Raw genomic sequence first — 16,600 nt, 5'->3', positions numbered from 1 at the left:
ATTATTATTATTATTATTATTATTATTATTATTATTATTATTATCATTATTATTATAAAGGTTAGGCACAGCCTTGAGTGATACTACGGCGTGCTTCTTCTCGTTTATTAGTCTTTATATTCTTAAAACTGAATTAAGTTCACTTTAATGTAAATATCACACACACACACACACACACACACACACGCACACGAGCGCGAAACAACCATAAGGTCTCCAAGAGTAAGTTTTCTTTACAGTCAAATGGTTACAATTATCGCTTAAAATGCATTAGCTTCGGGAGATCGGGCCCTCTCCTCCTCCCCGACCCACACCAGGGGATTCCGTCCCACAGACTACTCTTCGCCAACTTATTTAAGCTAACCCTAAACGATTCTAAGCGATATTTTCGGATCCGCCCCTGTCAATATTTTGATGGATGACTTATCTGTGACGTTGCTCTTCAAGATCGATTTCAGCAGGAAATCCTTGGACTGTACGGCCATTAGTTAAACATGTCACCCCAGGTCCTGCGATAATTAGCTTTATAATTAATGAGCCCCTTCACTTTCATCGTGCCGCCTGTTGAGCTGAAGGCTAATATTATGCAGTCCCAGACTCAATGTGAGACAGATGTTTTTAATTTGTCTCTATACCCCAAATTTCAAAAACATACCCTGCCCCTGCGAACGTTTGGTTACAAAGTACGACATTTAACAGTCGTTCGTTTCAAATTAAGTGAATAATTCTTTTTTAACAATAATTAAGAAAATAGATTGATGATCAAAGGGGCAAGACGGCCTTTTACAAAGAAGAATCTTGTACAATCTAGGAATTAAAAATGTACAAGTTATTACATAAAATAAAAATAAAAATTGGGTGATGAGTCAAATAATGAGTTAAAATTGAAACGTACAAGGAAAATGCACATCCCAAGAAAGAATAAAAACATATCAGAGTTGGAGAAATTCCAATCGAATCACTCTTCAAGAAAATAAATAATATAAACTAGCATGCAATAGCTTGCACATGCATTTAGTATTAGGGTACATATATAACCAGACGATATTTAATTCTTCCACCAACAGCAGTTGCTTTATATATATATATATATATATATATATATATATATATATATATATATATATATATATATATATATATATATATATATATATATATATATATATATTAAAAAAAAGTAAATCAATTTTCTCAGCTAGCTACATATTGTGCAAAATAATGGACATAAGAATTACAAAGTGTAAAGATTAACCATTAGACGAAATTTAACCAAAAATGTACAAGCAAAGAGAGTCTCAGAACCATTATGGGCATTTTCACAAGTTTTTGAACTGTTATAATTTGCTGGATATTGAACCGAATAAGAAGCTCCTTGTTAATTTTGTATAGAGTAGATCTTCCCTGGAAAATGACGATGTTTCTGTGCAAGCGAACACGATCGATAGGTGCATTGAAACCCTCTCCTGATTATTACCACCTACGTGGATCCAGTGGCGTACTAAAGGTAAATTACGCCCCGGGGCGATGATGATTTTGGTGCCTTCAGACCTCTAGCAACCCGCGCCCCTCCCCCGATATTACTCTACTGCCTAAACCAATGGTCTCAGACGATCAGATTTTGGAGAAATCTCTTCTGGTTTTTATAATTTACCTTAATGCTCTCCGCAAATAAGATTTTGGATATCTCTCGTCATTTATTTATCATAATGGGCGCCTTTAAGTGCTACTGGGAGACTGTTTAATAACTTTTATAAAGTATGGTTCAGATATTTAAAGCAGACGTGAGACTGCATCTTCGCTAACCAACGTTTCGATGTGTTAATCCTAGCTACATATAGATAACACATTGGTACCGTGGCTAGCAAAGATGATCGAGCTGATGTTAATCCTCTCCTGCCACGATATGCTTATCCTAAAGCTGACACTTTGCCCTATTTCTGCCACTCTGGCTCCTTTTCGCAAACTAGTTGACCTACTTTGCACAATAATCTTAACAATCAAATGTGAGATAGGAAATGAAATTTAAATTGTAACAAAAACACGTATATTAAAACATGTCTCATATACATTTACAATATTATCAGAAGAAGAAAAAGAAGAAAAAATGTGAGAAAATATGTTTTAGCAAACATAGAGATTTGTGTTCGCGTGTGTGTACGTATCTCTCTCTCTCCTTATATATATATATATATATATATATATATATATATATATATATATATATATATATATATATATATGAATTTCGTAACAAGGGTATATAACTCTGTCAGTCTTCATGCCAGTTTTTCTTGTATTTGTTTATCCATAAGAGTTGTATGCAATGATGGAAATGGTGAAGAAGACAGTAGTAAAAGACTCAGTTTCTTATATTTCAAAGAAATGCACAAAGGAAGTATAGAAGAGTGTATCATGACTCTTTCTTACTTCCACCTTTATTGTTCAAAAATGGTGATGAAACCTTTTGAACAGATTTGTAAAGTGGATTAATTGTATCTAAATATATTTATTTGACGTGTATTTTCTCAAATATTTTAAATTTGCTTCTTCTGGCGATTTGCAAGTTAAATTAAACCTTTTCAGTGAGAGGGTATGTGAGAGACAGACAGACAGGCATTACTTAATTCAATGCGTACGTTTTCTTTCCTTCTTTTAATTCATGTGTTTGCCATGCAAACTATGTCGGATAGCGAAAATGAGTGAGAATCACAGGAGGGCTACTCGAATCATAGCAGGAGAGTTTACTTTATAAAATGTATTGAATGGTTTGATTGGAAAAGTATCCTGTTAGCACTGAAAGCATCCTTTCTAAAAACAAAATTTAAAAAGAAAAGTTTATTAGACACATCTAAAATCTGATTGTCTATGAGCTCTGTAATAAACAGACGTTTACCTCTGCAAAGCCTTATATGTAGGGAAATATTTCCCATCTTTGCATTACTCAGTTATTTCTTTTATTACTTGGAGCCGTGTGTAGAAATTTAATTTTTGACTAATTTCTTTAATCGCTCCAGGTGACTTGACACCTGCGGCGAGGACTTTTACTCCCTCTCTCTTTATTACTTTATAAATAGCACAATATCTAATGGCCCTATAATGCACGTTCTCAAGAAGAACAATTCACATCTCACGCGGTGAGCTAAATCTTTTCATTTCTGTTGTTACTCTCGACGGTCCAGGAGTTGTGCGCTTTAATATTATTGTCTTTTCATATTTAACCCATTTCAATGACAGTACAGTTTAGTATTATCGAGCGGTACTCAAATTTCACTTAGTAAACAGTGATGTACAGGGGAACTCTCAGACATATTTAATCGAGCGCCGATAAGCACCTTATAAAATTAATTGAACCAGTCAATAGATGATATAACATGGTCTCGGATTTGGTAATAGCTAAATCCCTTTTATAAAATCTCAGATCGCCTCCTGATAAAGAGCGTTCACTCTAAACACAGCCAAACGCTTCGTGTTCGACGTCAGCAAATGATTTACGATTTAACTCAGCGAGGCGAAGGGAATATTCTGGGATGTATGTGAGAGACTAATGATATCTGTGGCCACCAGAGGGCGTTAATATACGTTCACCGTAGCTGAAAGAAAAACAGCACAGAGTGAATGTACACACAACGATACAGAGCTATGTGGTGGTTATTCTGTGATACTTAGTGAGTTGTATACATGGAAATTACTGGATACACAGATTCAGAACGGATTTATTTATCCTCTACTATGGGTTGATCTGGAATATTAAACACCTTTAGCTTTTCACAATGTTTCGTGGGCTCTATTTCAAGCCCTATTCTATGTGGATTTGTGTACTGGTTTTCATCTTCAGCGGATTCAGAACTATTTCATCAACATGCCCTGGTGTATGTTTCTGCCCGTCAATCACACGGAATGTGTATTGCCCCCGGAAAAATCTACCCTATGTACCAAACGGAATACCTTTGGACACCATCCAACTTAACCTGAATGATAATAATTTCTTAAATCCAACCATTTCGAGGACCAATTTTTCACGATTCACGGATCTTGAACAGCTTTACCTCAGTGGATGCGGTATAGAATTTATTGAAGTGGATACATTTATTGACCAGAAAAAGCTGAAATGGCTGGACATTAGCAAAAATCGTCTTAAATCCATAGCTGATTATACATTCCGAGATTTGACTCTGGAACATCTGTTTTTAAATGACAATCCAGGGGTGCATATATCAAAACATGCCTTTTTGGGACTGAACACTATGGGATTATATTTCCAAAACTGTGCTCTAGGAGACCTGACCTTAGAAATTCTGAGACCACTAAACGGAACGCTGAAATCGCTATGGATAGATGGTAATAAATTTGAAACATTTAATTCAAACTGGCTGTATCTTTTTAAAACATTGAGCCATCTTAGAATAGGGGATAACCCACTGCACTGTAACTGTGAAGTAGCGTGGTTGTTCAAATTTTATCAGTCGACCCCTAGGGTTTTCGAGGGCGTGGCCGCACCATCATGCCGCTCCCCGCCACGACTCAGGGGCAAACAGTTCAGCGCCGTCACAGATGATGATTTTCGCTGCCAGCTTCCAGTATTTAAAAATGTAGATATAGTATTCGAATCAGATAAAGGAAAATTAACATGTTTAGCTAGTGGCGACCCTGTTCCCACGTTGTACTGGATCAAGCCTGATGGGTCTTGGGAAAAATTTTCTCCTAAAGTGACTGACCTTTCGAGGGACACAGAAGGGGTTATGTATACATCTAACCCCAGACCGACTAAGAAATCCATGTATCAGTGCATCGCCAGCAATCCTGCCGGAAACGTAACGTTTTCCCTCAACGTAGTCTGGCCCAGTGACGATCGCATGCAGAATGAACCACCGAGCAAGGATCCTATAAAGGAGGCAGAAGAATACCCTTTAAAAGTGGAAAAAGAGGGAAAAATTGAGGGGCAAAAATCTGAACCAAATGACAAATATGTTTCCAATAACGTAAATGTGACAAAGTCCAGCGTCAACATGGCTGATTCACGTGAACCATCGAAAGAAATTAGATTTACTCTTGTGGACATTATAGGGGCTGTCGTGGGTACGTTTCTTTTGACATTGCTAGCATGTGTTGTGGTGTTCCATATCTTCAGTCGAAATCAGTCCAGACTCTTATACAAGGAACAAAACGGATTGACCCATAGTGACATTAAAAGGGGCCCACCTAGTCGATATGAGCTCGACGAAGCAGAAAATACAATAAAAATGCTGGACAAGATTAATCGAGATGGAATTGTATGAAGGTTCATGGATACCTCATATAAAAACAGGGTAAACATAATGTAAAAGTTAGGTCAACGAGTTGTGTTTGTGTCGGGGCAATTTCCCAATCTTTAATTGTCAAAGGAGTCATTCATATGTGTAAACAAGGGTACGGCCATGCCGTTACTTATGATGTGAAAACAAACCGCTGTTCCAGCTGGCATCTTACAAAAGGTGTTGTACCCCTTGATAGGTTACATAACTCAAAATACTCTTACATAACGCCAGGATAATCATTTTTAATTTTACAGTATTTGCAGATGGAATTAGTGAACAAAGGACTAATTCAAAAAGAAAATGTATGTATGTAATGAGTAGATGGGGGGAAAAGGCACATAGGCGAGTACCTCAAGCTTATGTTTCATGTGACTTGCCCTCTTGGTAATTCGAGCGCCCTGTCGCCAGTTCTGCCTGCTAGAAGGTTTACGAGTCGGTGAAGTACAAATATTTATCGGAAGGAACAATCAGTTCAAAAGAATAAAAAGTGCATTTAACTCTTATTGTCCCGCCAGTGTAAATAAATAATAAACCCTTGCCGTTTGTTCGCAAATGGGGCACAAATTCAGCGCTTTCTTATGATAGGAGCTTGATAATGAAGTCGTTTATCGTCGACTTACAACCGTGAGAAAACGGAAACTATTTGTTACGCATTATTCATATTAAATGTTACATGGAACAAAAGATTATCTTATGAAGTGAAGTATTATGGGTAATACAGGTAATTTTAAGTAAATGTAATTAGCAGCGACACACCTTAACAGAGTCGAAATATTGTGACACGCGTCAATATCGGCCAGCCTGCTTGACGAATTGGTACAATGTGTGTACATTCAGTAGTTTATCGGGCAAATTCTGTGCGGGAAAATAAACTTCTAAGTTATACGTGATGAGTACGAAGAGCAGTGATAAATTATGGTAAAGAAATGAGTTACTTGTATTTTATTTTAATATAGAGCACACAAATTTTGTATGTGGAGGTATCGGGCATGTATTTAATGACTGATTTTATCTCGAAATTTATATAAGTTTTGTTAAAGTTTTATTGACAGTATAAATATACAGTAGTGTGGTGTAACAATAGGAATATAAATGTCCTAATGTTGATCGTTTTTTTATTTATACAAGTTTTACATAATTCTGGAAAGAATGCACATAATTAGCGTTTTTTCTTTTTATTTAAATGGGTTGGAAAAGACGCACACATAATCTATGTTCTCTGATTAGCCAATGACATTTTGCAAACCTTTAATTGCTGTAGGTATTTGATACACGGTACTTACGGTCTTCAAAACATGTGAATTTATGGTTTAGATTTAAATTACAATATATCATATTACGAAACTCAATTTACCTGAAATTGGAAGTAATGAAATTACAAGTCTAAGCACGGAAACAATTAATGGTTAAATACATGAAGGTTGTTCACCGTGGGAGACGGTAAAACGTTAATGACATGACAATTTCCGTCCGATAACACTTTGTAGAACAGAGGCTGAATGGAAAAAAAATATCTGATCTTGTTTCACTCGTGTGACCATTTTTTAAACTGAAAATTTAAGGCCCATGATGCGGTTTTAAACCTTGTGAAAGTAACATTCCAAATATAAAGAACATTGAATGGAATTCATCCAAGTATGAATTGAGTAAATTTTCAAAACGTTTCCGGTTTTTACATGAATTAAACTAGAGTTGAGATAAGACAATTTTTTTCAGAAATAAAGCTCGTGTATCATGTCCTAAAAAATAGACAGATGTACAACAAAGATTTATATGCAATACATTATATGAATTTGGAAAATGCACTGGAATCAAAGTATGTTTATCATTATCTTTGCGATTGGCGGCGTATCCTAAAAGACCAAGCTCCTATGTAAGTGTTACTTTTATTTAGATAACATCCGGAAAACAGTATTTTCAGTGTCTACAAGAGCATCATGGACCTTTATATTGTGACCTTTTGACCCCAACTTTCAAAAGCCGTTTATCCCATGGACCCTTAATAACTAGCCTTGGACCCAATATTTTCTGATAACATATATCAAGCGTAGCAGGTTAACAAAGAAACAAAATCTAATTTAAATTAAACGTATCCAATTAAACAAAAGACACAGTTCAGTATATAATTCTCAGTTAAATAAGTATTGAAAAAAGAGGTGAAATTTAACAAATGGGGCTAAAAGTGTTTGTCTTAGTAAATAATTTTATTTCTAGATGCTTATTTTGGCTAGCCTTAGAATATAATTATTTCCCATTTATCTTGATAAATGAATTGTCGACCCAGACTCCCATTGCTTCAGGAAACCTCAACATGCCAACGCACTTTGCAACATCGCCGCTCTGCAAGCGCCCCTGCTATCTGGCGATTTACTATCCGATTTTGGGATATTGTTTGTACGTCACTGGTAACAAATTAGTTCCAAAACACGTGACCCATTACTGTGACATTTCCTGACTTACTTAGATGAATCAAATATTTTATTAAATTATAATTTAAATTTAGCACAACTATTCTTAAAAATATCAACGTGTTTTTGCAAAACATAAAACTGATCATGTATATTTATCGGAGCACTTCCGTTGTCAAATTTTTCAGTTTCAGAAGTGCCTAGTTTTGCATGAAGAAGCTCTTCAGCTTCCGGGGTATATAAATCTTGCATTGAGTCTGCAATCGCATAATACCTGAATAGTTTTGATCGTTTTTTTTTTTTTAAATAAAAAAAAAAAATCTAAAGTTTGGTAACTTTGACAATGTTACTCTCCAGTTAAAGCATTTTCTTAGATTAACAAAAACATAGAGAAAACGGTTCTGACAGTTGAAATATTTATTTGTCTGGTTTTCTTATCTTTTTTTGGTCCCCAATGCTTGGTGTCTTCAAAAGACTCGATCTTTCTTACAACCGTCTATTTGGTCATAAAGTTAACCGGTTCTTTAACAAAGCCCCAGTACAAGTCTTAGCCTTTGCTGTTAACATGTCATGGTTAATGTCGCGGGGGGGGGGGGGGGCATGCTGAGAAATAGTAGCAGATTGTAACGTCCATATGGCACATGCTGCCATAAAAATGACATTTTGATGCTCTCATCTCTCAGTTTGACACATCGTTCATTTGCTCTAGATTGCAGGTCCATATCGTACTAACAAAACTTTTTCCTCGTCCATTTATGTACCATGTAATAGTCATATATGCTACTGTATAACAAACATCACCATTTTGTTTCAACGCAGCATCAAATTTTGTTAATGTCAGTGAAGAGAATTCACAGAAATTGATTCTTGGTTTATATAACTCGGTATGGAAAGGAATATATAGTTCCTATCTTGCATTTATTCTGTTGGTACATTAAGGAGTTTCAGACCAACTAAATGACTCGGGTTCCAGTGTTATAAATGTTACATTTGAAAAATATAGTAAATTCGACAATATCCTCTATACATCATGTCAGATCTTAAATAGTAGCGAAACTATAGAAGGAGCTTACCAGTATGTTGTTACTGAGCATTGCTGAAAATATAATAATACTGATAAGCCTACATCATTGTGGCAGAATCATACTTTATCATTGTCTCCAGTATAATGGTTTTATATTAAGATTTTTTTCTCACGTTTTTAAACCTGCTTGTAAAGACCCCCTCCCCCAAATAATGACCTGCAAAGCATGCAAGAGAATAGGAGAAATAATCGAATGCATATTTTTCGATATGATGCTTGCAATGTTGCACCGTTTTGATGTATTTTATCATTGTTCCTTTGTTTTTCAATGATAAGATTTTGAAATTGTAATTTTAGTAGATGCAACCTGCATCACACACAATACCATTGGCTGTCTTCATAAATCAAGCTGTGGGGGAGGACATTTTTTTGTTCTTGACGTGGATATGTTTTATTCATTGCTGCACGAAATCGTTACATTCATTAAGAAAGGGTTTCTGTTTGTTCATTTTCTGTATTGAGTCAAGATGTGATTTATGAATGGTATGTTTTCAATAAGTCTGAAATAATGAGGTATGAATATCCAGTTTATTTGAATATCCGGTGTTGCACCTTGAACAAACCATGATGATGATATTGTCCTATTCTGCTATCAGCGCCGTAGCCACTTCCCCCAAATTAGCAGGATTATCAAGAGGGAGAGAGTTACATCGATTGTTCCCATGACAGATCTAATCAAGGTGCGACTTTGTTAAAACGTTATCAATGTGAACGGAGAATGTATTTAAGCACTGCTATTTAAAACAAGAGAGCCATTTTTTAAATTTTGAGAAAAAAAAACAAACACGTACCATAACCGTTTTGATGACCTATATTTCACTGACGATTCGTCTCTTAGGGAAATTTTATTGCAAGTATAGGCTTTGTGGAATGCTCCTGAATTTGTGTTCTCCCCAAAGAGTGTGTCGTAGATAGTAACTGAAGTGTTTGTGCAGAAATGTTTTAAGGAAGGGTTCATCAAATATAAAATTTTGATACCCAGGAAATTTTAAATTTGAAGTAAAGAAGATTTTTAACACAACATGACTGCGTTACTTTCAGCTTGTGAGGATTATTTGAATCATTTGTGAAATTGTACTACATGTTTGACACAGATGATGACTGGTTCATTGTTATTCCTTTCACACAATAATCTTTATCTGTAGTCAGGAAAATAGTGTTGCCTTAAGACAGACTCGCGCTTCGGCACCTGAAAAACTGAGCAGTGGAAAATACTACATTCCGCCTTATCACGCCTTTTGGCTTTGCCCGTGGGGGTTGAATTTCTAAGATATTGTATAGAACAGTTTTGTGTTTCTGCTTTACTAAGGGTATTCAATACTTGTACTAAAGAAAAACAAATTCCTGATTGTGACTGTGTTTACACACGTGTGTCGGATTCTGATGGTAAACTTTGATAAAGTGAATACTAATGGTATTTGCATGTACTTTCCTTTATCTGTGATCGCTAGATTTAATGTAGATAAAACTTTATCGTCTTTAAATAGAGAGAAATTGGGTGCATTCGTGTGTAACGTTTTACTGTTGAAATTGCTGTGAGACAGACAGAGAGAGAGAGAGAGAGAGAGGTATACTGTTTAAGGATACGTTTTATGTCGGGATAATGCCCGACAATATCAGTATTATACATTTGTAAATTAATCTGCCATATATTTCTCTACATTTTCATTTATCTTCTCTGCTGTATGGAACTTTTATGTATCTTTTTCATTAAAAGAATATTATTTCGTTTTAAATGTACAAAATTTCTAATTTGGGGCTAAAACAAATCTCTGTTGTATGAAGTTATCGCACTACCTTGAGTTCACTATGTCCCTTTCACACCTCAGTATGATTATGCTATCTGACGTAAGATTATTTCCTGTGGTAACGGAAGTAGAGTATTTCCTTGTAGCTGCACGTTGAAACATACCCTATCGCTTCAGCGTGATTAAAACCCACCCATTAAACAACCTTTAATGATTGTTTGCTTCTTTGTTTGTTGATTTTACCTTTCTTTTCGGCTTTATTTGTATTTTGAACGAAGATTATCCAGTCGGATGATACTGTGTACCCACAATTACAAGATCACTCACTCGTATCTAGGCAATTTATTACCTGGAATTTGGGACGGGCAAAAAGAAAGAGATTGAAAAATATTCCAAATTCAAATTTCATTACAATGCCTATTGTATTATGTACCACAAAATTATACCATTAATGGGGAGCGAGAGGTATGCACTGATGTAAGAGTGGCACCTTTTGACCGATCCAATTTGTCGCCCACGTAAAAACAGCCACCAGTTACTCAAATACATGTATGCAGGTGCAGTACAGACAACTAATTCAATTGAAGCATAGATTAAGCGAATTATTTTATTTCTAATAGTAATAATGCAATTTGTTGCTCGAAATATATGTACAGATAGTACGTTTTCTTAACCAAAGATCGTAAATATTTAGATTTGTGGATTGATTGGCAGAATTGTGCAATACTTGTGCATGCACCTTTCCACATACTTGTTTGAAAACATTTTCTTAGTCTATTGAGTCATGTGACGTTAACAGATTTTGTAGAGGTGGTACCAAGTAACCTGTTGGTTATGTTGACACCTTCTTTTGAACTGAATCAGAGAAAAAAATTATAAAGTCGCATTCAGAAAATTTCAGAAAATAAATAAAACAAAAAGCCATCTTTAATACCACATCTGACACCCAAAAATGTTGTTTGCTTACAGACAATCTTGGACAATTTTCAGTGACTCTGATGGAGTTGATTTTTTTCAAGCATATTTTATGTTTATTTTTTAATGAATCCGACCGTATGTCAACACCATTCATGACGAAAAATCATTAAAGTTCCCCGAAGAAAAAAATATTAGCAGGTATAGAAAGAAAACAAATTGCAATATGATCAAGAAATGAACATATGTATAATAAAAAATTAGCCTATGCATACCTATGGTATCAAATCCAGATTATCATCAACTTATTTCGTAAAAGCACGAATAACTAAAATTAACTCTCAGAAATTTAGCCGCGTGAACAAAGAATTTAGGCTTGAAATGTTGTAGGTGTAGTCCAGCAGTCTTTATTGCCACCAGCGCCATAATCAAAGAATCGGAGTACGTTTATAATAAAGGGGTTGGCGATATTTTATGTGGGTGGGGGTGTGGGGTACTCTACGAAATCTCGTAAGTCGTCATGATTTGCATTTCTACTGTATTAATGAAATTACATCACAGTCGGTTGTATTAAGACCCAACTGTGATTTTCCACAAAAAAATGGTATATACAGTTTAATAAGAAATAGCTGAATGCACGTTTATCCAAAGCTTATCTAGGAAGGAAATTCATATTGGAGCAGTATTTTCCCAACCCTGATCTAAATCCCGAAACTTGTTGAAGCTTCTGATGGTCTTCAAAATTAGGTCGAAACTTCATCAGTGTTGGTACTTTATTAGACGCATAAAAGGATGAGTACGACAATCTTTGGTCTGTGTGATTTTAATTTAGTATCGTTGGCTATGGTTGAAGCTCAATTATCGCATTTCTTTGTCTCCGCGAAAGGAAACGAAGATTCAGTCAAGATGATTGCTTGACTCTATTGACTTATTTTCTTCTTCGTTTTGGCAACCTAGTTTAAACAATAAAAGGCATTGTATGTATCCACTCTGAGCATGCATCGTTGATAATGTCGAGTTTTAATACGCCCGGTACCACATGAAATACTTTGTAATTTAAATTTTCAGATTTATTACTTTTTCAATCTAAACTAGATTTTTACAGATCACGAAAGTGGAAAGGAAATTTAACAAAATTTTACTGAACCAAATTTTATTCGGTTTTTTTTTTTAGGGTTCACTTAAGTGATAAATGAGACTATACTATAACATGACGTACCAGGCTACGATTTCAGATTAAATGTAGACAACCAGTCGAATGTGATGACTATTTATTTTTTTCCTCCTCAGAATTAATATTATCTAAAGCTAAGCAACACTAGCTAAGCTGAGGAAATCCGTTTCGATTTGTTACAAATTCCCCTGCCAAGATTTTATCGTATGCGTCCATAAGAACTCGTTTACTTAAACTGCTCCGATCTGCAATTAATGCAGGACTCTTTTAGCGACTGGACGATGGGCTCTAAGTTATGTGTTTATTGGTGGTTTTAAATTCACATGGTATTTATCAAATATGATAACTTGTCCCTGTATCTTCCAAAAACGACCTAGGTCGAATTACTTTCCAATTTATCCACACACCTGTCGAGTTTTGCAATGTATACGGCAGTTGTGATGCTGCAAATCTGGCATTGGCAAAGGAGCTGCGGGCAATATTGTGACCGTATATATTCTTCTAATAGTTTCAGTAGAATTCGTCGGACTCGGATTTGGAAAAGCTGTTGTGTCAAAAATGGCGTTATGAACATTTGATCTGCGTCACAAATTTTTCATATCGTAAAATACGGTGCATATGAACTAAGATGTTACTTTCTGACTATGTACTATTATTATAAATAGTCCAGACGCAGTTGATCAGACTGACTTATACGGTATATGGCGAATGTTCAAATATTTCATACACAACTTACGATCAAAGTGAGATATTTCTGGAGTCAGATGTCAGGCTATATTTTATATATATGAATTCATTGTTTTGACACTGTATATTTGTAAAGTGTTTGTACACATACAATGAGAGCGTTGAACTAAAGCGAACCTAACTTGCATCATGAATGTAACAATTATTTAGGGAAAATGGATTGATTAAAACACAGATTGTAAACCAAACCAACAAAAATTCAGATGAATATTTATATGCAGTTAGTTTTTAAATAAATTAAAATTGCATAAATCCCGATGCCGATTGTTTCTGGTAATTGAAGCCGGGTTTTGATTATGTGATTTCTCAGTGAAAACATGAGTTATATCAAACTGAGTGAAATAATAACATTTTCCAATTTCATTAAAAAAAATTGATGCTAGACTGATTCTGGTCTGCAAAAAAGTGAATGGCTTTGCTCTTTCGATTTTGTTTGACTTATTGTCCATTTTTATTGTAGTTCGATGCATTTGTACGATGCAATCTTGCTCGCGCATCTAGTCCAGATATTTTGGTAGATTGCCAGGAAGCTTCATACATATTATGGTCTTCATGCAAGAACAGACAAGTCATTTTCCTCTCGCATTGTATGCTACATTTATTGCTCTTTTTTCTTGTAGCTTAATGACTCAGTTTGGTTTTAAGGGGTGGGGATGTTATGCATTGCTGTAAAACTTGGTACATAGGATAGTCATTTATCTATTCATAAATCTTTAGGCGCCCATAACTGTTTAAAGAGTTATTGCTCTTTATGTCTTACAGCTGCGAAAAACGCATGTCGGAGTTTTGGAAATGCAACTACTTTTGTATCTTTAGTGGATTGTTCTGATAGTCAGTGGAGATCATGGTCGTTATCAGAAAATATGTATCATGACAAATCGCTGCAATTGCTCACCATTGCTCTGGGTTTGTTTGTTTCTTGGTGGGTTATTTTATGGGGTTGGGAATTTTTGTTTGTTTGTTTGTTTTAAAGTAGTATGACTAAAAGAGTTGAGATGTTTACGTTACATTCGGGCACCGCATTTATAAATGTATAATGCCTGAATACAGTGCAGCGTCTTACATTATACCTGATTTACCTGTATATTCTTCTCCTTTTTCACATGAAAATAAAAACCAAACAATCAACCTGGAGGTGATTATGTCAGGTTAACAGCTGTGGATGAAACATAGAACCTTGTAAAAGTGTGTGTGTATATGTTGGTGATTAGGATTTTTAACGTAGCTTTAACAATTTTTTAATCATATCGCTACTATGTCTGCAGTGTGGCAGTTTATAGTGATGTCTAGCACTGGGGCATCATGCCGCAGACATGTAGCATGATGTCTCACCCAGTCACATTATCCTGACGCCAGGCCGACCAGTCCTAACACAAACCTCTTAATACTGAGCGCCTAGCGAGGCAGTTGTTAGTACCATTTTTGTAATTCTTTGGTATGACTCGGCCGGGAATCAAACCCACGACCTCCCGTTTCCGAGGCGGACGCTCTAACCATTAGGCCACCTGAGCGGTTATATATATATATATATATATATATATATATATATATATATATATATATATATATATATATATATATGTGTGTGTGTGTGTGTGTGTGTGTGTGTGTGTGTGTGTGTGTTTCTGGTATTAGATTTTTTAATAATTTCTAAGAGGAAAAGTGTATGACTATATAGCGATGATTGTAGCCGTGCCTAAATAATCTCATAATCTTCAAATATGTCATTGATTCAGAAACGTTTGCCACATTAAATGTCATAGCATCTTCAATATAACTGACAAGCGATCAATGTAAGAAACACAAATAGTTGAGTCCAAAATATTATACATGAACAGGAAACAAGTTAATTACAAATAAACTAATAGAATAAACTTAAACTAAATTGTGAGAAACTTTATATCTGCTGAAGATGAGCGGTTAAAATATGTCTTACAGTTACATAGATAAGAAATTTCTGACTCGCCTGTTACTAGGTGACACAACAACCTGATCCCCCTAAAGTCGGACAATACCATCTTTGTATTTTGCATACATACGTTGCAGATTTATCTCAATTGACCTACATTTTATACTTACACCATGTTATCTAGGGCCCATGTATGTATGTATGGAATATGAAATTTGGACTGTATTATGTATAATAGCATGTATTTTGGAGTACTGCGTCAGTTACATGCAGAAGGATAGTATAATTTTGTACAAATTAATTGATGTAAATGATGCGATCTGAATTTCATTGTTTATGTACAAATATCAGTTGTCTCATTTATTTATAATTTTATCGTTGTCACAAAATTATGTCATATTTACATTTGTCAAAAAGATATTAAAAAGTTTATTAAGGTATTGACATACATCAGCAAGTGTTATCTGTGTTCTGAACTTTTGATCTGTCTGTCTGTCTTCTGTCTCTCAGTTTTAGTTCATACATCGTATACCAATGCCTCATTTTCAAACTAATATGTCAATGTCATCAAAATTATATCCAATTATCATATCTTGTCATGTTATTTACAGTTTTCCCATCGTTTAATACGAATATAATGATAGAAAATTGCTTGCATTTAAATCACAGCTAAAATGAATAGCTTAAAATACCGTACAACGGAACTAAATGTCAACACACTGCCCATGAAAATCACTTTTTTCTTTCTGTTAGACGATTAGAATGTAAAACCAGTTTTTCATGTATAATGGTGAGTTTTATTAATTAGTGACACTTTGTTCTAATTAGTGATGCTTTGTTTAAAAATTAATTATTATGTAATGTTTATTTAATATACAATGATGTCGGGCATTTCTGCGCACCTAAGGTTTCCGTCTCCAATATTGAATCAAAACGTTTACTTGATTCGACCGATTGACGAAAATAAAATACTGCTATGCTTACTATTTGAAAAGAGGCAATTGTCACCTGAATATTCTGTTCAAAATAATATTAATTTTAGACACACGGGATACCACCCGCGTGTTTTCCCGACTCGCGATATGTTGGCCTATCCTACGTACAGCTTTGAAAAGATGTAATATTTATCCATCGGGCTATAGAAATGAAATAAATTACTTTGGAGTGTTTCAGTCAGCATTTCAGTCGAGTAATTGGTCAGGTTTATAGCTAGTTTTACAAAATTCAATGCAATAATGCCAATAAATGGCAAGAGATATTAAGCAAACTAAACCGATCTTGAATTTTTTTTAGTAGAGTTCAACATTTTATTAAAAAA

At 34.9% G+C, this 16,600-nt stretch overlaps 1 protein-coding gene across 1 annotated transcript; it reads left to right on the top strand.

Moving 5' to 3' along the window:
* Positions 1-3,385: 3,385 nt before the first annotated feature.
* On the top strand, positions 3,386-15,722 carry LOC149795329 (leucine-rich repeat and fibronectin type III domain-containing protein 1-like protein). Its single transcript, XM_089965101.1, has one exon. The coding sequence runs from the start codon at positions 3,774-3,776 to the stop codon at positions 5,277-5,279; it is 1,506 nt and encodes a 501-aa protein (XP_089821227.1). The 5' UTR covers positions 3,386-3,773; the 3' UTR covers positions 5,280-15,722.
* Positions 15,723-16,600: the final 878 nt, after the last annotated feature.

This window comes from Sinohyriopsis cumingii, chromosome 7 (genome assembly GCF_028554795.1).
Source record: "Sinohyriopsis cumingii isolate HCF-2022 chromosome 7, ASM2855479v2, whole genome shotgun sequence".
Lineage (NCBI taxonomy): Eukaryota > Metazoa > Mollusca > Bivalvia > Unionida > Unionidae > Sinohyriopsis > Sinohyriopsis cumingii.
The sequence above is the reverse complement of the archived record's forward strand: the minus strand, read 5'-3'. Positions and strand labels throughout refer to the sequence as shown.